The following is a 20788-nucleotide window of genomic DNA, read 5'->3' as shown; positions in this document are numbered from 1 at the left end:
TGTCTGCAACTGGTCCTAGTACTTCCTATGTATTTTAACCAAGGCAGAGTGTAGCAGGGCTGTTACCTCCTCTTTTGGACACTTTGCCTCTCTTGATGTAGCCTAAAATCAAATTAGTTTTCCTGGCTGCCCCGTCACCTTTTTGGTTCATATTGAGCTTGCACAGTCCACTAAAACCTTGAGGTGTTTTTAGTGCAAACTGTTGCCTACATTTCCACACTTTTCTTCCAGCTGAGGCTAACTAACTCAGAATTGGCTGCATGAGCATTTCATAAAGATGTTACCATCTACAGCATAAAATGTTCTTCATTCTATGTAGTGAAGCTTAAGTCTCTTCCTATATTTATTCTCTTTGGTGGTTCCTGTAGGTGTAGAGAAGTTGAGAATGTCCTAGAACTAAAAAGTATAGGTGTATATAAAACAAACTGGATCCTTCATCCTTTAAGTGTTTTCTAGCTGTCATTTCCCTCTTTCAAAGCTATTTGGAGAATAAAGGAGTATTATGCATTTTAAATTTGGCTAAGTAAAAAGAAAAGATCCTGTTTGAAATACCTTTTAGATAGAGAAGAGGTTCTTAAGACTCAATTTAGTTGTGATTCTAAGCAGGTGGAATGAAAGGTGGAAACAATGCTATGTTTATGTGAATAGGTTACCAGTTCCTTTGGTAAATATAGATGTGGAACATATTGGAATTTTTCTAGGTGGGTAAATATTGTTTTTCATGAACATTGTTGGAGTACTTAAATACTGAATTGGCAACTTAATTCGGTAAGCATTTATGAATCATGCATTTATTAATTGTAGGTTTATTCATTAAGCATGTGTACATTCTGCTAAGGATATAAGATATTTTTTTTAAAAGAGCCTCTGTTCATCAGTTTTTAGACAAAGAAATCAAAGCTATAATCATATGAAAAAATGCTCTAGATCACTACTGATCAAAGAAATTCAAATTAAAACAAATCTGTGGTATCTCCTTAAACCTTTCAGAGTGGCAATTATAACAAAAAAAGAAAATATAGGATGTTGGGGGGATGTGGGAAAGCTGGGATGCTAATCCACTGTTGGTGGAGTTGTGAAAAGATCCAACCATTCTGGAGAGCAATTTGGAATTATGCCCAAAGGGCTATAGAACTGTGCACACCCTTTGATCCAGTAATACCCTGCTAGGTTTATATGCCAAAGACATCCCCCAAAAGAGAAAAAGACCTATTTGTACAAAAATGTTTATAGCAGCTTTTTGTGGTGGCTAAGAATTGGAAATCAAAGGAATGCATATCAGTTGGGGAATGGCTAAACAAGCCATGGTATGTGGTATTTGATGGTGATGGAATATTATTGTGCTATAAGAAATGATAAGCAAGATGATTTCAGAAAGGCCTGGAAAGACATGTTTGAACTGATGTATGTAACGATTGGAATGACACCGCCTGCTGGATACTTACTGTAGAAGAGTTCTGCCCATGAAGCAAAGGTCTTTGAGGGCAAGACCAGGAGTCTTTTCTTTGGCAGGAGGAAGTGACGCGGACTAGTGGGAGGAGGAAGGAAGAGACTGGCGCTCACTCTCGGGCTCTTTCCTCTGGACTCTGGTGGAGAAGGGAGCTGGAAATGTGCTCTCCCTTTAATAGATAGGAATCTAGGCCTTTCTCTCTCTCTTTATCAAATTCTTATTCTCCTTAATAAATGCTTAAAAGTCTAACTCTTGCTAAAGCTTATAATTTATTGGCGACCACTCATTAGATATTTTAGACAGTTTAGCTAGAATTTTAGCCCTTAACAGATGGCTGACCACGAAGAGGAAAGCTAAACCTCAGTCTTCTGATCTTCTGGTTGGGTAAGAAATTTCCCCTACTAAGTACTGGCGTACTGGCTGTGTTTTCCCTTTAAATTTTTTCAAATGGACCTTTTAAACTCCCTAATTACCCTATTTTTGATTTTAGTCTGTTTAACCAGACAAATGGGAGATAAGATCATGTTAATGCTTTGTTTTTGTGGATTTTCTATTTTTCTTTTTATTTTTGTTAAAAGAGCCAGCAACTTACTCACACAAGGAAATATCTCTCCCTCTCCCAACCATGCTTTTGCAGAGAAACCTGAAGAGATTCCCGCAGCTTTTCCCAGTTCTAACACTAATTGTTGCTCTAATTTTGCATGCCTGGAGGCAATGACCCACCCTCTTGAAGCTTTTAATCCCCTAGCACCTGGAGGCAAAGTGGGGGAAGAGGAATCCAGGCCTGAGTTCAAAATCAAGTCGGATTCAAATTGCGCTGGTCCCTCCCCTCCTCCCCAGACCCCACCCTCTACTCCTCCCATGGCCAAGCCCATTGCTTCCCCTGCCTGGGAAGTCCAGAGATCTGATGCGCATGCTCAACTTTCTCTAACTACATTTGCAGCTTCAGGCTCAGCCCTTTCCCAGCCTGGCTGTGCTTCTGAGACAACCTTAGAAAGCCCTTTAAATTCCAGATATGCTCGTTTTGTTCATAATTTTGCTAACCTGCTTTTGTCTTTAATTAGTAATCTTATAAAGCATTTGTATGGTGAAAAGACTGACAGACAATATAGAGGGGTTAAAGAAGAAAAACTTAAGCTGAATAAGAATGACAATCAACATAGTTCAAGACTCCGCTTCTTTTGCCATGGGAGGGTATATATTTTACAGAAATGTGGAAGTAAGTAGCAAGGTATTGATATGAGTATTGGAAAATTCTAGCTAAACTGTCTAAAATATCTAATGAGTGGTCGCCAATAAATTATAAGCTTTAGCAAGAGTTAGACTTTTAAGCATTTATTAAGGAGAATAAGAATTTGATAAAGAGAGAAAGGCCTAGATTCCTATCTATTAAAGGGAGAGCACATTTCTAGCTCCCTTCTCCACCAGAGTCCAGAGGAAAGAGCCCGAGAGTGAGCGCCAGTCTCTTCCTTCCTCCTCCCACTAGTCCGCGTCACTTCCTCCTGCCAAAGAAAAGACTCCTGGTCTTGCCCTCAAAGACCTTTGCTTCATGGGCAGAACTCTTCTACAGTAAGTATCCAGCAGGTGGCGTCATTCCAATCGTTACATGTATAGTGAAGTGAGCAGAACTAAGAGAACACTGTGCACAGTGACAGCAATATTAGATGAAGAACTTTGAGTGACTTAACTATTCTCAACAATGCAATGATCCAAGGCAATCCCAAAGGACAGATGAAACATACTATCTACCTCCAAAGAAGACAATCCCAAAGAACTGATGAAACATACTATCCACCTCCAAAGAAAGAACTGATAATGATTGAACACAAACTAAATCAGGGGCAGCTAGGTGGTGCAGTGGATAAAGCATCAGCCCTGTATTCAGGAGGACCTGAGTTCAAATCTGGCTTTAGACACTTGACACTTACTAGCTGTGTGACCCTGGACAAGTCACTTAACCCTCATTGCCCTGCAAAAAATAAAAAAATAACACAGATTGAATCGTGACATTTTTCACTTTCATTTTTTTCTTTTATTCAAGTTTTTTTGTACAAAATGACTAATATGGTAATGTTTTACATGATTGTACATGTATAACCTATATCTGATTGCTTACAGCCTCAGGGAGGAGACAGGGGAGGGAGGGAAGGAGGGATAGAAATTGGAACTCAAAACTATAAATAAAAATGTTTTTACTTTAAAAAAAGTAAAGCCTCTCTTCTCAAGGAGCTTAATCTTGCATTTGGTTGAACTATTTAACCAGAAACATACATAAGAGGTCTTTTATTTCTCATTGAAAAGGTCTGGGTCAGTCAGTCAATAAGCAAATTATTACGCACCTACTGTATGTCAGGTACTGTGGTAAGCACTCGGGACATGAACAAAAATGAAACTGTCTGCCTTCACATTCTATCCAGGAAGGCACCATATACAAATATAAGTAGATATAAAATAAATACAAGGAAATTTCTATGGGGGAACTAGCCACTGGGGAGAGAGGGGTGTGGCTAGTTCAGGAAGGGTGTTATGTAGAAGGTAGCATTGAGCTTTGAAGGAAATTTAGGATTCTAAGGGGTAAAAAGTATACATTCCAGCCATTGGGAACATCCTGTGTGAAGGGCCAGAGACTTGGGGGGCAGGGGGTGAGAAGAGTGGTTGAAAGAGGATTATTGCTCTATAAAGAGGCTTATTAGATCAATCAGAAATGACATGAGTAGATTTAAAAATTGCATTGGGCTTATAGATTGTAACTGGTGACATTGTCTAGTCCAACCTGTACTTGAACAAGAATCCCCTTGTCTGAGGGGATGATGTAGAATGTCTCACATGTTCATATCCCCTGTCTGAGATATCTTCCAAGTGACTTTTGCTTGAAGATTTATAGTGAAGGGAACTTTGACCCCGTGGGGCAGACCATTCCATTTTTATAGAACATCTTTTATTGTTCACTATCCCTCCCACTTAGCTTGGTGCCATCTCCAAATATGATAGCCATGCCTTCTGTGTTTAAAAACTTGTTTAAAAACAAACAGACCAATAAACAAACCAGTAAAACAGTAAAAGGCCCAGCACAGATCTCTAAGTCTCTCCTCTAGAAACCTCCTCACAAGTCCCTAACTGTTAATGACTTTACCTTAAGTTTGATTATTCAGTCAGTTACAAATCTGTTTACCTATCCTGTCATCCAGCTCCTAAAAGATAAATCTTATCTTAAATATAAATCTTTTCCACAGGAATAGCATGAACGACTAGTAAATGTTTTCTTGAAATTCAGGTAAATTATATTGGGGGCAGCTAGGTGGCACAGTGGATAGAGCACCGGCCTTGGAGTCAGGAGGACCTGAGTTCAAATGCGACCTCAGACACTTGACACTTACTAGCTGTGTGACCCTGGGAAACTTAACCCCAATTGCCTCACCAAAAAAAAAAAAATTATATTGGATTTTTTGATCTAGCAATCTAATAACCTTGTCTTAAAAGAAAATAGTTTGACCTTGTTTCTTCTTTTTGAATAATCATCTCTTGTAAAAATAAAGAGAAGGGGGAAAATAGCAAAACTAACCACCATATCAGCTGAGTCTAATTGTGTAAACAAGGTTCCATAGCTGTTATCCTCCAGTGAAAGGAAAAAGATACATTTTGTTTTTCATCTCTTCAAGGCAAGCTGGGGTTTGGCTTCTCAGTACTGAAGTCATGCTTGGTCTTTGTGATATCATAGTCCTTACTTTTCTAGATGTTTAGTTACAATGCCTAGCACAGTGCCTTGCACGTAGTCAGTACTCAATAAATGTTTGTTGAATTTAATTGAATAATATGAGCCAGAATTTTGCCAGGAATTGAGGTCAAGCTTAATGCCCTATTGTCTGTAGAATGTACTCTGCCTTTTATTGAAAACTGGAACATGGGCTTTTTCTGTTCTGTGATGCCTTTTCCATTCTTGTGATCTTTATAAAGTCATTGACAGTGACTCCGCTGTCCCATCTGTTTGTCCTTTCAGTACTTTGGGATATAGTTCATTTGGGCCTGGTGACTTGAACTTATTAGGTGAAGCATCTCCTTGCTTATCTTGGATATCAGTGTCTAGCTAGTTTTGTCGTTCCTTACAGTCCGGACTGCTCCCTTTTTTCTGTACACAGTTATTATTCTGTCTCCACTGTGCAGTTGTTTTATCCCTTTCCCCCAGCCCATTTTTTCATGTTTACAGTTTTCCTGGCTAACCTTAGGTCATTCTGAACTTTAGTACTCTTGATGCCATTCTTTATAGGGCCATGAGGACTTTTGTGTTTGTATTCTTTTACCTTTCCTTGTTACTACCTTTCTGCACATATATTCTTATTATATAAGTTGGTTTATGAGTTTCCAGTGTATCACAGCTAGCTCTTTAAACAATTTTCTCTCATCTCTATGATTTGATTTATCCTATGGTCCATTACATCATACTTTTACATTTTCTGAATTCTTTGACATCTGCCCTCCCCAAATCTAGGGTGAATATCAAGACTACATCCATATTATTTTTTAAAATCAGAAACCTAAGATACAGCAGTTACATTCCTCTAAGGTTCCCATTCTAACACTGAGGATCAGATCTAGAATAGAATTAGGATACAATTTTCCATGGTTGATTTCCTCAATCTTTGAGGGATATAATTATCATTGTTAAGTCAGGAAACTAGTAGCTTCTTTGCTTTTGGTATACAGAAGTCCAGAAAATGCTTGGATAATTGAAGTACCCCATCACCTCTCTATTGTATCTGTGTCAGAGATCTGTGATCTATCACCCAAACACCTACTACTTTTTCTGTTCATTGGTCCACGACAGGTGTCAAGTGCTGTAACCTGCTACTTTCCCAAGTCTGGGAAACCAGACTAAAATGTAATTGGGAAATATTTAACAAAACAAATAAAAATACAGTAAAACATAGATAACATTATATTTTAAAGTTAAGTCAATATACTGCCTGCAAGGATTCTTATGTAGGGATTAACCACCCTCTTTTTTCTATTTGAGTTTGGCACCAATGATCTTCTACAGCATGTTCCAAATGACAGTATCACACTATTGTAACATTTTTCTGTGCCCCGCTGGTGAGTACAGTTAGAAAGACAATGTAAAAAAGTTTATGGAATTTCAAATCAAATGGGTATCATTATTGAAGTAATATTTACTATACCCATATGCATTTTGCAGAATATTATATATGGACTTAAATTAGTCCCCAGACACCTGGGTTTTACTGCCTACTGATGCACAAAATGGAAGCACTTTTTCATATAAAGGATAGAAATTTCTTTGGGGGAAAGAAGAGGTGTGGGGAGGTAGGAGGTGAGTGTTGGTGTTTTGGTTTTTTGTTTTAGACAATCTTATAAATACAGTAGATATTAGAGGGATGTTTATCATTAAACATTCATTAGAAAATAATTAAAAGTTGGTCTTACTAGCCTTTAATCTTTAATCTGTTGCTTTTGGAGTTCTTGTTTTTTTTGGTTTTGAAAAATGGTTGAAATTCCATAAATTGCACATTTAAACACATGATTTAAAAATCATGTTAATAGTGTTAGTGGAAATTTTGGTTTTCAATATGCAATAATTTGTCACTATTTACCTGTGGCCTTGCTTTATTGGTTCATAGCAAAATCTTGTGTCTTTGTTTTTTGTTTTGCTCCTCCAAGGGACAAAAATCTCTTCTTTCTTTTCCTTTAACATGTTTTGTGTTTTCAGTGAAACAAAACATCCAATTTTAAACTCTTCAGGAGAGGGAGAAGGGTGTCTTAATTCCCTTAACCCTATTCATTTCAGTCACGGGAAGAAAAAATGGATTGACTTTTTTTTTTTTTAACTCCAGTACTGGGGCAGCTAGGTGGCGCAGTGGATAGAGCACTGGCCCTGGAGTCAGGAGTACCTGAGTTCAAATCCGGCCTCAGAACATTGACACTTACTAGCTGTGTGACCCTGGGCAAGTCACTTAACCCCAATTGCCTCACAAAAAATAAATAAATAAAAAATAAATAAACTCCAGTACTACTGTTAGATTTCACAAATGCTTAATTAATTTTCAAAAGGTTTGAGGGGCAGCTAGGTGGCACAGTGGATAAAGCACTGGTCCTGGATTCATGAGGACCTGAGTTCAGATCTGGCCTCAGACACTTGACACTTACTAGTTGTGTGACCTGGCCAAGTCACTTAACCCTCATTGCCCCACCAAAAAAAAAAAAAGAGTTTATTTGTCCTTCTTCAGTTAGTATAGTTTTTATGTTGTTCTATCACTTAGCTTTTCATTTGGTTTTTGTGTAATTGAATCTACAGGTTGGAAAAACATTGTTTATACTCATTTGTATTAATCCATATTGGTGTGGAAATTTCACCCAATTATACTCAATTCAATAAACATTTATTAAACTACTCTGTGTGGAGTATTACATGGCATTGGGGATACAAAAAATGGAGAAATGATAGTCTCTGTCTTCTAGGAACTTGCAGTCTAGTCTGTTAAAGGGATGAAAATGTTAACCCCCCATTTTGAAAAGAAAAAAATGGGTTATCTGTGAAGCACTGAAAATTCGTTGTAGAGCTAGAACTGTATTCTTATTTTTAACCCAAATCCTATGACCTTAAAGACAGTGCTTTGTCACCATAACATGCTGTGTCCCTCCAGATGGTCCTATTTGGGGATGATATCGTGTGGATTACATCAGACTCCCAAAGACTGCTGAACTCTCTGGATAATATCCAGAACCACTTGAAAGTGTTTGGTCTTTAAAAAAAAGAAAGTGTTTGGTCTAACTATCCACACAGGAAAACCAAGTGAATGAAATATGTCTGTTGTACAGACTGTGATATATACTTGGATCTATAAGTTGCCTGTGTGTATGTCTGTGTTTATCTGTTTGTGTATCTTGTTTTGACGTTTGCATATGCACAATGAGTTGAGTCCAGAATTGAACTGGAAGAGAGGAAAACAAGCTGAATTCCTTTTGGGGAGATTATAAAATTTATTAATCCTTAAGCCTCTTCTTGAAACAATGGCCCATCTTTATAATACTTATAGTCATTTGGTGGTATTATATAAGGCTGATGGTAATGGAGTATTACAGCCTCAGTAGAATTGAAATTGAGTATAAAATCACTAGAGGACAATGGAGAGGCCTCTGGTGGATGTGAGCATGCTACAACAGATTGCAAATGAGGAATTACATCAGTCAAGTAGTATAAAGAATGTCATCAAAGAAATGTGTGAATGAAAGAGAAGATGGCCTGGCCTGGTCATTAGGTGGGAGCAAGAGAGATAAATAGTAAGTGTGTTTCTTTGGTAGCCTCAAAATTTCAGTCCAAAATGAGGAAGGATCTCAGCACATTGAGTGGACTCTTGGTGATGAACTTATGTTTGGATGTGGGCAAAAGTCATACAGGATGGGCAGAGGTGGACAGATTATGATCTGTATTGTCATCTGTTAGATCATATCCATTTCTGCAGTCTATAATAGAAACTCAGCAGTCTGTAATAGAAATAAATGTATTTCTTGTTATAGAAATATAAGTATATCTGCTTGAGTGATGCTATAGAAATGTGTATCTAAAAGTGTATCTGCTTGATTTCTCAATAAAACTATAACTTCTTGTATGCATAATAGTTTTTATGCCTTCCTGACTTTATTGATTTAGGTTTTATTTTTTGTTTTTTCAGTTGAATTGCTTTATATTACCTGATGATTTCTATGGCACTTTCCTTTTCCAAGTCTACCATCTTACCCTAATTACTATAAGGGAGTGACTCCAATAGTGTTTACTCATCAATCCCAGAAACTAAGATGTTAAACATACCAAAAGCTTCTTGGAGATGTGATTTGTGATCAGCTGTTTAGCATGGGAATCTGAATACTTGCTTTAAAAAAGATTTTTTTAAATCTGAGTACTTGTAATGATCACGGCTTTCAGTGAAGTGATGTACTCATCGAACGTTGAAATTTCTGGCCATTTAATATTGTCCTCATGTTCACCTGTCCCACTTTCATCAGGGGCCCCCGTGCTGTCTATTTCTGTTGAAGCTGTGCTCATTAGGTTTCTGAGGCTTTCAGTGGGGAGTGCAGTCATAGTAAATCTGGACTTTTCCATTCCATTTGAGGTTATGTAGAACTGTTATCGGTGACAAGTGCTACCAACTTGTGACAAGAGCTGAAAAGCAAAGGCACACTTCCCAGATGCAGTGTGGAAAGGGCTGCTAGGCATGTTGAATTTTTTGCTACATTTACAAGTTGCCCAAATTAGGGGTAACGGCTCTAACATTTCACCTTCAAATGTAAAGGACAATAATCAGTAGTACATGTTCCTGTTTTGTCAGAACATACCTCTGGGATTAAAGTGATTTGCCCTTTAAACCAGATGACTTTTCTAGTCTTGGACCTTTGCCTTTAACCTTACATATAAAACCAGCAACGGTTCAGCTTCCGAAAGAGATTCAACTCTTCTGACTTTAAGCTTAGCCGTTATGTGTATTGTTAGGCATTTAGAACCAGAAGGGATCTATATAAGTTATTTATCTAGTCCAAGCCTGTTATTTTGCACATGGGGAAACAGACCCAGAGGACTTAAGTTACTTGCCCAGTGTCTCACTAGTAAGTGACAGAGATAGGATTTGAAATCAGAACTTCCTACTACAGGATCAGTGCTCTTTCCACTGTGCCACACTGCCTTCTCTGCTTGGATGTTGGCTAACTTGAAAAAGAGTGAAGGTAGGAGCTTTGTTCCCTGTGTAAGAGGAAATAGCTTATTTGATTGGAGAGTTTTCCTATCAATACAGTAGGTAAGCATTATAATCTTTCTAGTGGAAACAATTCTGGATTGGAATTTAGTATACTTTGGGTTCCAATTCTGGTATTGTTTTCTTGTGTATGTCATAATATTATGAAGAATCATGGGGGGAAAGTGGAGGAAGTACTTTTCCCCCTCATTTTTTCTTGAAGAATCAATCAACAAGTATTTATTAAACACCTACTATGTGCTAAGCACTTTGCTAGGCATGAGGATATAAGTACAAGGAATGAACCAAATCCCTGATTTTAGTGAGCTTACTGTTGTAATGCAGGAGGCAAGAAGTACATATGAGAATATATGCAGCATAACTATAAAGTCAATAAAAACAAATATATACAAAGTAGGTAGATCTAAGGAAGGGTGCTAGCAGTTGGGGGAACAGGAAAGTCTTCATGAAGATGATAGTGCCTGAACTGCAACCCAAATAAAGAGAAGGGACTATTAGGCAGAGGTTAGGAGGGAGTACATTCTAAGAATGAGGGATGGCCAGGGCAAACAAAGGCTTAGAGATGGGAGATTGAGCACAGTAACTGAGGAACATAGGGAAGGCCAATTTGGCTGGATGGTGGTGTGCAGAAGGGGGAGAACGTCTGTTGAGGTTGGAAACACAGGTTGCGTGAAGGCTCTAAAAGCTAAACAAAGGAGTTTATGTTTTATTCTAGAGTAATAGGAAGTTGGTGGAATTTATTGAATAGAATGACACAGTCAGATCTGTACTTAAGGAAAATTCATTTGGCAGTAATGGATAGACTGATATGAAAGGAGACTTGAGGCAGTGAGACCAATTAGGACTGTTGGAATCATCTAGGTAAGGGGTAATGAATGAGGGCCTGAACTGAGGTGGTACTTAGGTGAGTGGATAGGAGGAGTTGCATGTGAGAGATGTTGTTTAGGTAGAAACAGCAAAATTTGACAACTGATTGGCATGTGGGATAAGGGAGAGTGAAGCATGAAGGATAATGCTGAGATTATGAGCCTAAGACACTGGGAGGTTGGTGGTGCTTTTGACAAAAATAGGGATGTTTTGAGGAGGGGAACATTAAGAGGCAAAGTGAAGTAAGGTCACTTAGCATTTATTTTTTTATTTTATTTATTTATTTTTTTTTTTAGTGAGGCAATTGGGGTTAAGTGACTTGCCCAAGGTCACACGGCTAGTAAGTGTTAAGGGTCTGAGGCCAGATTTGAACCCAGGTACTCCTGACTCCAGGGCCGGTGCTCTATCCACTGCGCCACCTAGCCGCCCCCACTTAGCATTTATTAAGTGCCTGCTATGTGTTAGGCGCTATGCTAGCTGCTGGAGGTACAAAAAGAGCCAAGAGAGAGAAAGAGAATGAATGAGAATTTCCAAGGCATGGAGGACAACCAGTGAAAATTCCCAGAGGCTAGAGATGGAGTGTCTTATACAAGCATCAGCAAGGAGACCAGTGTCACCCAATTGCAGTCTGTGGTAGAGAGAATAGTGCAAGAAGACTGGAAAAGGTGGAAGGGGCCAAGTTATGGAAGGCTTTAAAAACCAAACAGAATTTTTTTATGTGTGATCCTGGAGGTAATAGAAAGTCACTGGAATTTACCATATGAAGGGTGGGGACTGACATGGTCAGACTTATGCTTTAGGAAGATTAATCTGATGACTGAAATGGGGACAGACTTTGAGGCAAGGTGACCAAACCAGCAGTCTGTTGTAATAGTTCAAATGTGAGGTGATGAAGACCTGTCTGTGTCAAAGGAGAGAAAGCAGCCTATATGAGCGATATTACAGAGGTAGAAATGACAAGGGAATAGAAACAGTGTAAAGATAGTGAGTCCAGTTTTAGACATGTTAAGTGTAAAATGTCTGTGCTATATCCAGTTCGAGGCTGTTGGTGATATGGCACTGAAGCTTGGGGGAGAGACTGAAAGTAAATACATAGATCTGAGAGTCATCTGCATAGAGATCATAGTTTAACTATGGGAGCAGATGAGATTACTAAAAGAGAGCATAACAGGAGAAGAAAGGACAGTTTAGCATAGAACTTTGGGGAAAACTGCAGTTCAGGGGCATGATTTGGTTGATGAACCAAAGGGGAAAAAGATAATGAGTTAATATTATGGAGCATCCCTCATATGTAATAAGGAAAATAATTCATTACTTAGATCTATAGTCTCACTGGTTTTGGTCCACTCCCTCCATGAGTGCAGATCAAAACCTCATCCTATGCTGATTTCTGTACACATGCCCTTTCCTAGATCCTTCATAGAAGATTGAACAACTGTAATTTTCTTCAGCTCTTGTAGCACTTGGATACCAGTATAGCTCTTCATCCATCCATCCATCCATCCATCCATCCATCCATCCATCCATCCATCCATCCATCCATCCATCCACTTACTCCATAAACATATAAATGCTATGTGGTGGGATTACAAAGATTTAAAAAAGTCTTTGCACCCTCAAGGTGCATACATTCTTTCAAGGGGAAACAATGTGTATATAACATCCATTATCCTTTGTTCTTGTTACATGACTAGCTTACTTTTCTGCACTTTATATGCCAATTCTTTCATGTGTAATGATTGAAATGACGCCACCTGCTGGAGACTTACTGTAGAAAAGCTCCACCATGAGGAGAAGGCCTCTGAGGGCAAGGCTATGCAGCTTTTCTTTGGTGTCAGGAAGTGACATTTGCTTGTGGGAGGAAGAGGGGGTGAGCCTGGCGCTCTCACTCTCTTTTGTCAGGACTCTGGTGGAGAAGGGAGCTAGAAATGCGCTTTCCCTTTAATAGATAGATGAATCTAGGCCTTTCTCTTTCTCTTCATCAAATTCTTATTCTCCTTAATAAATACTTAAAAGTCTAACTCTTGCTAAAGCTTATATTTTATTGGCAACCACTCATCAGATATTTTAGACAGAGTAGCTAGAATTTTAGCCCCTTACACATGTAGGAATTGATATGTTACCATAAAAATACAAACCTTAGAAATTGCAGAAGAAAATAGAGATTTCTATGGAGGTGGTGGATAGAGTATTGTATACCCTTAGAGTCAGGGAGCCTACGTTCTAGCTCTGCCTTTATGTAACTGTGACTGTAAGTCATTTATCTTCTGTAGTCTTTTGTCCTCATTTGTAAAATGAAGAGGTTAGACTCAATGATCTCTAAACTTGAATGTTTTGGAACATCAATCAGTAAACATTTATTAAGTGCCCGCTATGTTAAAGCACAGGAGATACAGAAAGAGGCAAAAGACAGTCCCTGCACTCAAGAACCTCACAATATAATGGGGGAGACAACATGCAAATAAATATATAGAGAGCAAACCTTCTACAGGATGAATAGGAAATAATTAATAGACAGAAGGCACCAGAGGTAAGAGGCGGTTGGGAAAGGCTGCTTGTAGAAGGCGGGATTTTAGTTGGGTCTCAAAGGAATCCAGGGAGGTCAGTAGTCAGAGTGGAGGAGGAAGAGCATTCCAAGCATGGAGGAAAGCCAGAGAAAATGCCCCAAGCCAAGAGATGAAGTGTCTTGTTTGTGGAATCCCCAGGTGAATAGTGTCACTGGTTTGAAGTGACACTTTCACTATGTGTGGTAGGGAGTAAGGTGTGGGAAGACTGGAAAGGTATGAAGGAGCTAGATTATGAAGGATTCTTAATGCTAAATTTGTTTCTGGAAGTAATAGGGAGCCACTAGAATTTATTGAGTTAGAAGGTAATATGGCTGGACTTGCACTCTAGGGAAATCATTTTGAATGGAGGATGGATTCTGTTGAGGAGAGACTTATGTTAGGCAAACCTACCAGTAGGCTGTTGCAGTAGTCTGGGCATGAGGTGATGAGTGCCTGCACCAGGATAGTGGCAAGTGCCAGAAGAAAGAAGGGAATATATTCAAGAGATGTTGCAAAGGTAAAATCAACAGACCTTGGCAATAGCTTGGATATAGGAGGAGTGAGAGATAGTGAGGAATTCAGAATAACTCCTAGGTGGTAAGCCTTTGGGGACTGGGAGAATGGTGTTCTCTACAGTAATAGGGAGGGTAGTAGGAGGGTAGAGGTTAAAGGGAAAGATAATGAGTTCAGTTAGTTTAACATGTCTAGTAGCCAGCCCTTTCAAGATCTCTGAAAGGCATTTGGAGATTTCCAGATTGAGAGGGGCAGGATATATGGAATTGAGAATAATCAGTATAGAGATGATGATTAAATCCATGAGAGCTGATGAGATCATTTCATGAATTACAGTTCTGTCAAAGTACATTGATAATGTATCCCAGGGTTTCTTTATTTTTAATTTGAAAGTCTTTTGCAAGTGATTAATGAGCATATCCCATAATAATCTCACATCTCACAGTTGCACAGAATACTGTAGTTGCTTATCCAAACAGTGCATTATAATATTGGTCTTGTGAAAAGGCCAAGGAGACAAGATGGAAAAGCATTCCATTAAAGGACATTTCCAGTTCAGCCCATTGAGTAGCTAAAAAAGGTTTGGCATGCTGTCACAAGACAAGAGGCCTGTGTTCACCCTCTTGCTTTGTTTTACCTAGCCTAAATGAGGGCTGCTAAGATTTCAGACACTCTGGAAATAGGCAGCAGCCAGAATAATGAACAGTACAGATATGAGGGTACTTACTTGGGCAGCCAGAGTTTTAAAGTTTGTGGCTAGCTGACTCTATTAGCTAATGCCTTGCTAAAGTATACTAGACTAATAATACATCCCTAACCCCAGTAATCCACCTTAAAATTGAATGTGATGAATCACTGGGGGAAATTCCTGTGCCTTACCCACACCCTTTCATCTTTCCATCTTTCTTATGAAGTCAGAATGACTTCACTTAATAGAAGTTTATGCTACGTAACCTTCCTTAGTTGAGTTTTTGCCATTTCTTGGTAATCCTTATACTCTGCACTTATTACCTTTTTCATTTTGCAAACCTTTTCTTCTCTTCTCAATCCCTAACTATATCTCTTTCCTTTCCCTTCCCTACCTTCTCTAGAAATTGAACTAGTGGCCTATTTCACTGAGGTAGTATGGCATCTGTATACATGAACTTTCTTACTCTCTTCCTACATACGTCAAAATACCTTTCTGTCATCCATTATTTCCTCTTCTGAATCAGAAGGGAAAAAAAAGACAAAATTCCTTGATTGCATTCTTTAGGACATTGCTCAACATTTATACTATCTCTCATAAACACTTCCTGATTTATATAAATTTACATTTTGCAAATTTGACTTTATGTTGAGTTCTGAAAGAAAACCCACATTCTAAAAGAACACCTTGGTTAACTTTATTGGACAGCATTGTGCTCTCTCCTCTACTTCCTCACCCCCCCCCCAAAAAAAAAACCCTAAAAAAACCATGAATGGACATGCAAAGCAATGGACATGTGGAGAGACTGCCACAGGAGTACAGGAGCTTGACTTGAGACCTTTGCCCTGTTCCATTCACCCACCCATCTGCCTGTATATCTCTTCTGCCCTCGGCTACTGGGTCCTGTCTTATCTGTGTCCATGTCTTATCCCCATGTATCTGACCCTTGGATGTTCTTCATCTTAGTTGTGGCCAGGCTTCTACATGGCTGGCCCCAAGCCCTGAGTGTTCCCCCTCCTGCTGCTCTAGTTTCTTTGTCCCTTCAGCTCCTCCACATGTCCTTGAATCGTGTGCTGACCCTCTTCCTCCTCAAATGGCTCCTTTTCCTTTTTCCCTTCTTCCTTTCCTTCTCCACGGGCAAATTTGCATTTCAGAAAATCACTTTTTGCTGAACTGTCCACTTACATAAAGCAAGAACTATCTTTATCTTCTTCAGTCCCACTCACCTGCTGGCTTCCCTTGACCTTTCTTACTTCATCAGCTATATTCCTATCTTTGTTCTCCCTTTTACCATCACATTTCTTGGAAAAGTATTCTGTACCTATTGCCTATGCTTGTTATCAACTACTCTCTTCAACCCCTTGAAATCTGGCTTCCATCTTCACTGCTTTACTAGACTTCCTTCCTTTCTTCCTTTCTTTCTTTCTTTCTTTCTTTCTTTCTTTCTTTCTTTCTTTCTTTCTTTCTTTCTTTCTTTCTTTCTTTTTTTAGAGGCAATTGGGGTTAAGTGACTTGCCTAGGGTCACACAGCTAGCAAGTGTTAAATGTCTGAGGCCGGATTTGAACTCAGGTCCTCCTGAATCCAGGGCCAGTGCTTTAACCACTACGCCATCTAGCTGTCCCCCCTGTCTTCTTTTATATTATCAACTCCATTAGTTTTAATCAGGTTTTTCATGCTGGCAATTCTCAAATCTATCATGCCCCAGCCTCTTTGCTGACTTCCCTTCTTGCATCTCCAGCTGCTTTTCAGCCATCTCAAACTGGACATTCAGTATATATCTTTAGTATGTCCAAACTGAATTTATAATCATTCCTGCTACATCCCCCCACCCCAACACCTTCCTATTACTGTTTTTAAATTATGTTTTGTTGTTGTTGTTGTTTTGGTTTGTTTTTTTTTGCGGGGCAATGGGGGTTAAGTGACTTGCCCAGGGTCACACAGCTAGTAAGTGTCAAGTGTCTGAAGCCGGATTTGAACTCAGGTCCTCCTGAATCCAGGGCCAGCGCTTTAACCACTGCACCATCTAGCTGCCCCACCTTCCTATTACTGTTGAGGGCAACATCATCTCTCCAGTGCCTCAGGTTCACGACCTAGGTGTCATCCAGGATTCCTCAATATTTCTCACTCCACATATCCAAGCTGTTGGCAAGGCCTGTTGATTGCATTTTTTGCAATGTCTCTCAAATATGCCGCCTCCTCTCCTCTGACATTGCCACCACTCTAGTGCTGACCCTGATCACCTCATGCCTGGACCATTGCTAATAGTCTGCTGGTCAATCTGCCTGCCTCAGGTTTCACCCTACTCTTTGCAGCCACCAAAGCCATTTTCCTAAAGCCAGGTCTGAAAATGTCAAATCTTCCCTTTATCTCCACCCCCCCCCCCCAATAAGCTATTGGCTCCCTGTCACCTCTAGGATCAGATATAGAAGGCTTTCTTTGACGTCCAAAGCCTTTCATAACCTAGCCCCCTTCCTCCCTTTCTAGTCTTCTTACACCTTACTCCCCAACATACTCTTCTGTCCAATGACACTGGCCTCCTGGCTGTTCCATTTCATCTCTCAGCTCTGGACATTTTCTGACTACTCTCCCCCCCTCACCCCCCCATGCCCGGAATGCTCTTCCTCCTCAATTCTGTCCCATGATTTCCCTGGCTTCCTTTAAGCCCCAACTAAAATCCTTTCTTTACAGGAAGCTTTTCTGAACCCCTCTTTTTTTTTTTTTAGTGAGGCAATTGGGGTTAAGTGACTTGCCCAGGGTCACACAGCTAGTAAGTGTTAAGTGTCCAAGGCCGGATTTGAACTCAGGTACTCCTGACTCCAGGGCCGGTGCTTTATCCACTGCGCCACCTAGCTGCACCCTGAACCCCTCTTAATTCTAGTGCTTTACTTCTGTTATTTCCTACTTGTCCTCTCTTGCTGTTTGTGTGTGTGTGTGTTTGCAAATTGTCTCTCCCATTAGATTGTGAGCTTCTTGAGGGCAGAGATTCTTTGCCTCTTTTTTGTATCCCCAGTGCTTAGCACAATACCTGGCACATAGTAGTTGCTTAATAAATATTGATTGATTGATTGATTGATTGATTGATTGATTTGGATAACTGATACAGTCTCCAAATTAAACTCCTGGCTTCTAGTGCATTTCCTTTCCAAACTGCTAAATACATTAATCACAGATGCTACTTTTTCTATCTAGACTTCTCTTTTCTTTTTTGGGGGGGGGGGTGAGGCAATTGGGGTTAAATGACTTGCCCAGGGTCATACAGCTAGTAAGTTGTCAAGTGTCTGAGGCTGGATTTGAACTCAGGTCCTCCTAAATCCAGGGCCGGTGCTCTATCCACTGTGCCACCTAGCTGCCCCATAGCCTTCTCTTTTCAGTCTTATTCCTCCTTTTCCCTTAAGTTCTTCCCCCAAACACACCTCCTTTTTTCTTTTGAGCTGTCACATTATTTTGTACTTCTGTAAATATTTGCATAAAATTCTACATTTAGGGGATGTATATATACTATATGTATATCTTTCCTCCTTCCTTCCTCCAGAAAAACGATCTCACTATATACAACTGAATTAAGCTCTTATGGGCAAGTATTATAAGTCATTTTTATAGCCCTTTTAGTTTCCTAAACATAACAAGAGGAACTCAGATAGTCATAGAAATTTAATTGAATTTTCACATGGAAATCATACTATTGAATTTAGTAATTAAGATTTTTAGTGCTTCTAGATAAAAGGATTAAAATAAACACATTTCTTTCTGTTTCCCCAGCGCATTTATTATCTTTCCCTGGAATTCTACATGGGCCGGACTCTACAGAATACAATGGTGAATCTGGGTCTCCAGAATGCTTGTGATGAAGCTGTTTATCAGGTATGTTATTTTTGTAGTTAGCAGCATACTTCTAGGTACATCTAGAAAGGTGGAAATACCCAAACCAAACACTCTACTGATCACAAAAAAAGAAGAAAAATGAAGGCACAGTTATAGGAATCTCTTTCCTATGGTAGAAGGGCAGATTTGGGTGGCCAAGATAATGACTTGGATTGGCCTAGGAAACTGTTGAATTGAGAAAGACTTTGGTTTCTAGACTTCTAAAAGGGTTCTGATATTTAAAGTCAGACATTCTGGCAGTTTCTGGATGTCTAGTCAGAGTTTTGAAGCAGGGACAGTTTTTATCATCCTTCTATCTCCTTTTTTATATCTTTTGTTTTCACATGTTCACATTTCCTACTGTTTAATAAAGAATGAAAAAGGAAAAAAGGAAAAATTTCTCAAAACTAACCAACAGATCAAAAAAGTTTGATATTATGTGCAGTATACCATACCCTATCCTCTACCAACAAAGGGTATGAGGGCAACATTCCTCTTCAAACTCCTTTCTCTGCCTGCCTTTTCTCTCTCTCTTGCTCCTTAGATATCAAGGATGGCAGCAATGACAATATATTCTATTATAAGTCTCCATGAATATGGATGATACAGATATACTTATCCTGACATCTGATTGTCCCAGATCTCAGATCCAACCCAAGTTTTTGCTATAGCCCCCACAAGGTTTCCTCCCTCTTCCCAGTCTAAATGAAACTATTCTCGAAGGACTCAGATGTGTGAATTTAGTAATAACTCTTTTTTTTTTTTTTTAAGTGAGGCAATTGGGGTTAAGTGACTTGCCCAGGGTCACACAGCTAGTAAGTGTTAAGTGTCTGAGGCTGGATTTGAACTCGGGTACTCCTGACTCCAGGGCCGGTGCTCTATCCACTGTGCCACCTAGCTGCCCCAGCATCATTCTTTATTCACCAACCTATTTCTTCTTATTGAGTCATTTTTGGCTTGCTGATTGATGGGTAATGAATGTCTAAAACAAAACTCATTATCTTTCTCCCTACTCCCCCTCTCCTTACACCTTCCCTGTTTCTATAGAGAATAATACCATCCTCCTGTCCCTGAGGGCTCAAAACGTAGGCATCATCCTGGCTTCCTTGCTATCTCTGCTATTTCTGTCCCGAACATGTAGAACCTTACCTAACACACAGTAGGTGCAATAAATGTTTATTGAATTAAATCGAATTGGTATGGTAGAAAGAGCCCCTGGCCCAACTCTGCCACTCTGCAAGGTTTGTAACCTTCAACATATTGCCTCACCTCTCTGTATCTTTTTCCACAATTTGTAAAACTGGGTGTAATCATTCTTGCAATGCTTACTTTACTGTGTTGTCATAAGGATCTAACAAGATAATGCACGTAAATAGAGTGCTATATAAGAAACCATAAGGCCATATATAATTGGTTTGGTTTTTTTTTTTACTATTAACGTCAGTGAGCATCAGCAGACAGATCTGCTTTGGTCCTATGATTTAATCTTGCTTTAACTAGTTCTTGCTTACAGTCTGTTTTTTGTTTTTTGTTTTTTTTAGTAAGGCAATTGGGGTTAAGTGACTTACCCAGGGTCACACAGCTAGTAAGTGTTAAGTGTCTGAGGCCGGATTTGAACTCAGGTACTCCTGAATCCAGGGCCGGTGCTTTATCCACTGCACCATCTAGCTGCCCCCTACAGTCTGTATTTTTGCTGCTCTGTTTTTAAGATTTAGCTCAGATCAGGAAGAGTTCAGAGAAACCTGGAGGGTCTTACGTGAGCTGATGATGAGTGAGATGAGCAGAACCAGAAGAACATTGTACACAGTATCATCAACATGGAGTGTTGACCTACTGTGATGGACTATATTCTTCTCACCAATGCAATGGTACAGAAGAGTTCCAGGGAACTCATGATAGAAGAGGATCTCCAAATCCAAGAAAAAAAAAGAAAGAAAGAACTGTGGAGTATAGATGCTGATTGAACCATATTATTTCTATTATTATTGAACAATATTATTTCTAATATTATTAAGAAATAATATGGTTCAATCAGCATCTATATTATTTCTTTTGTTTTGGGTGCTGTTGTTTTTTTTTTCTATTTTGAGGTTTTGCATCACT

The 20788-nt window shown here is 39.3% G+C and overlaps 1 protein-coding gene across 1 annotated transcript in view; it reads left to right on the top strand.

Annotated features, from left to right (window-relative positions):
- The window catches only part of PYGB (glycogen phosphorylase B), a 91522-nt gene that overhangs the window by 6985 nt on the left and 63749 nt on the right, over positions 1-20788 (top strand). Inside the window, exon 2 of the mRNA XM_043984470.1 lies at positions 18584-18685. Within this exon, the coding sequence (XP_043840405.1) occupies positions 18584-18685 (102 nt within the window). The remainder of the gene's footprint in view (positions 1-18583; positions 18686-20788) is intronic.

The sequence above is a fragment of the Dromiciops gliroides genome, chromosome 2 (assembly GCF_019393635.1).
Source record: "Dromiciops gliroides isolate mDroGli1 chromosome 2, mDroGli1.pri, whole genome shotgun sequence".
NCBI lineage: Eukaryota > Metazoa > Chordata > Mammalia > Microbiotheria > Microbiotheriidae > Dromiciops > Dromiciops gliroides.
Note: the sequence above shows the minus strand (reverse complement) of the source record. Positions and strands in the feature narration are given on the sequence as shown.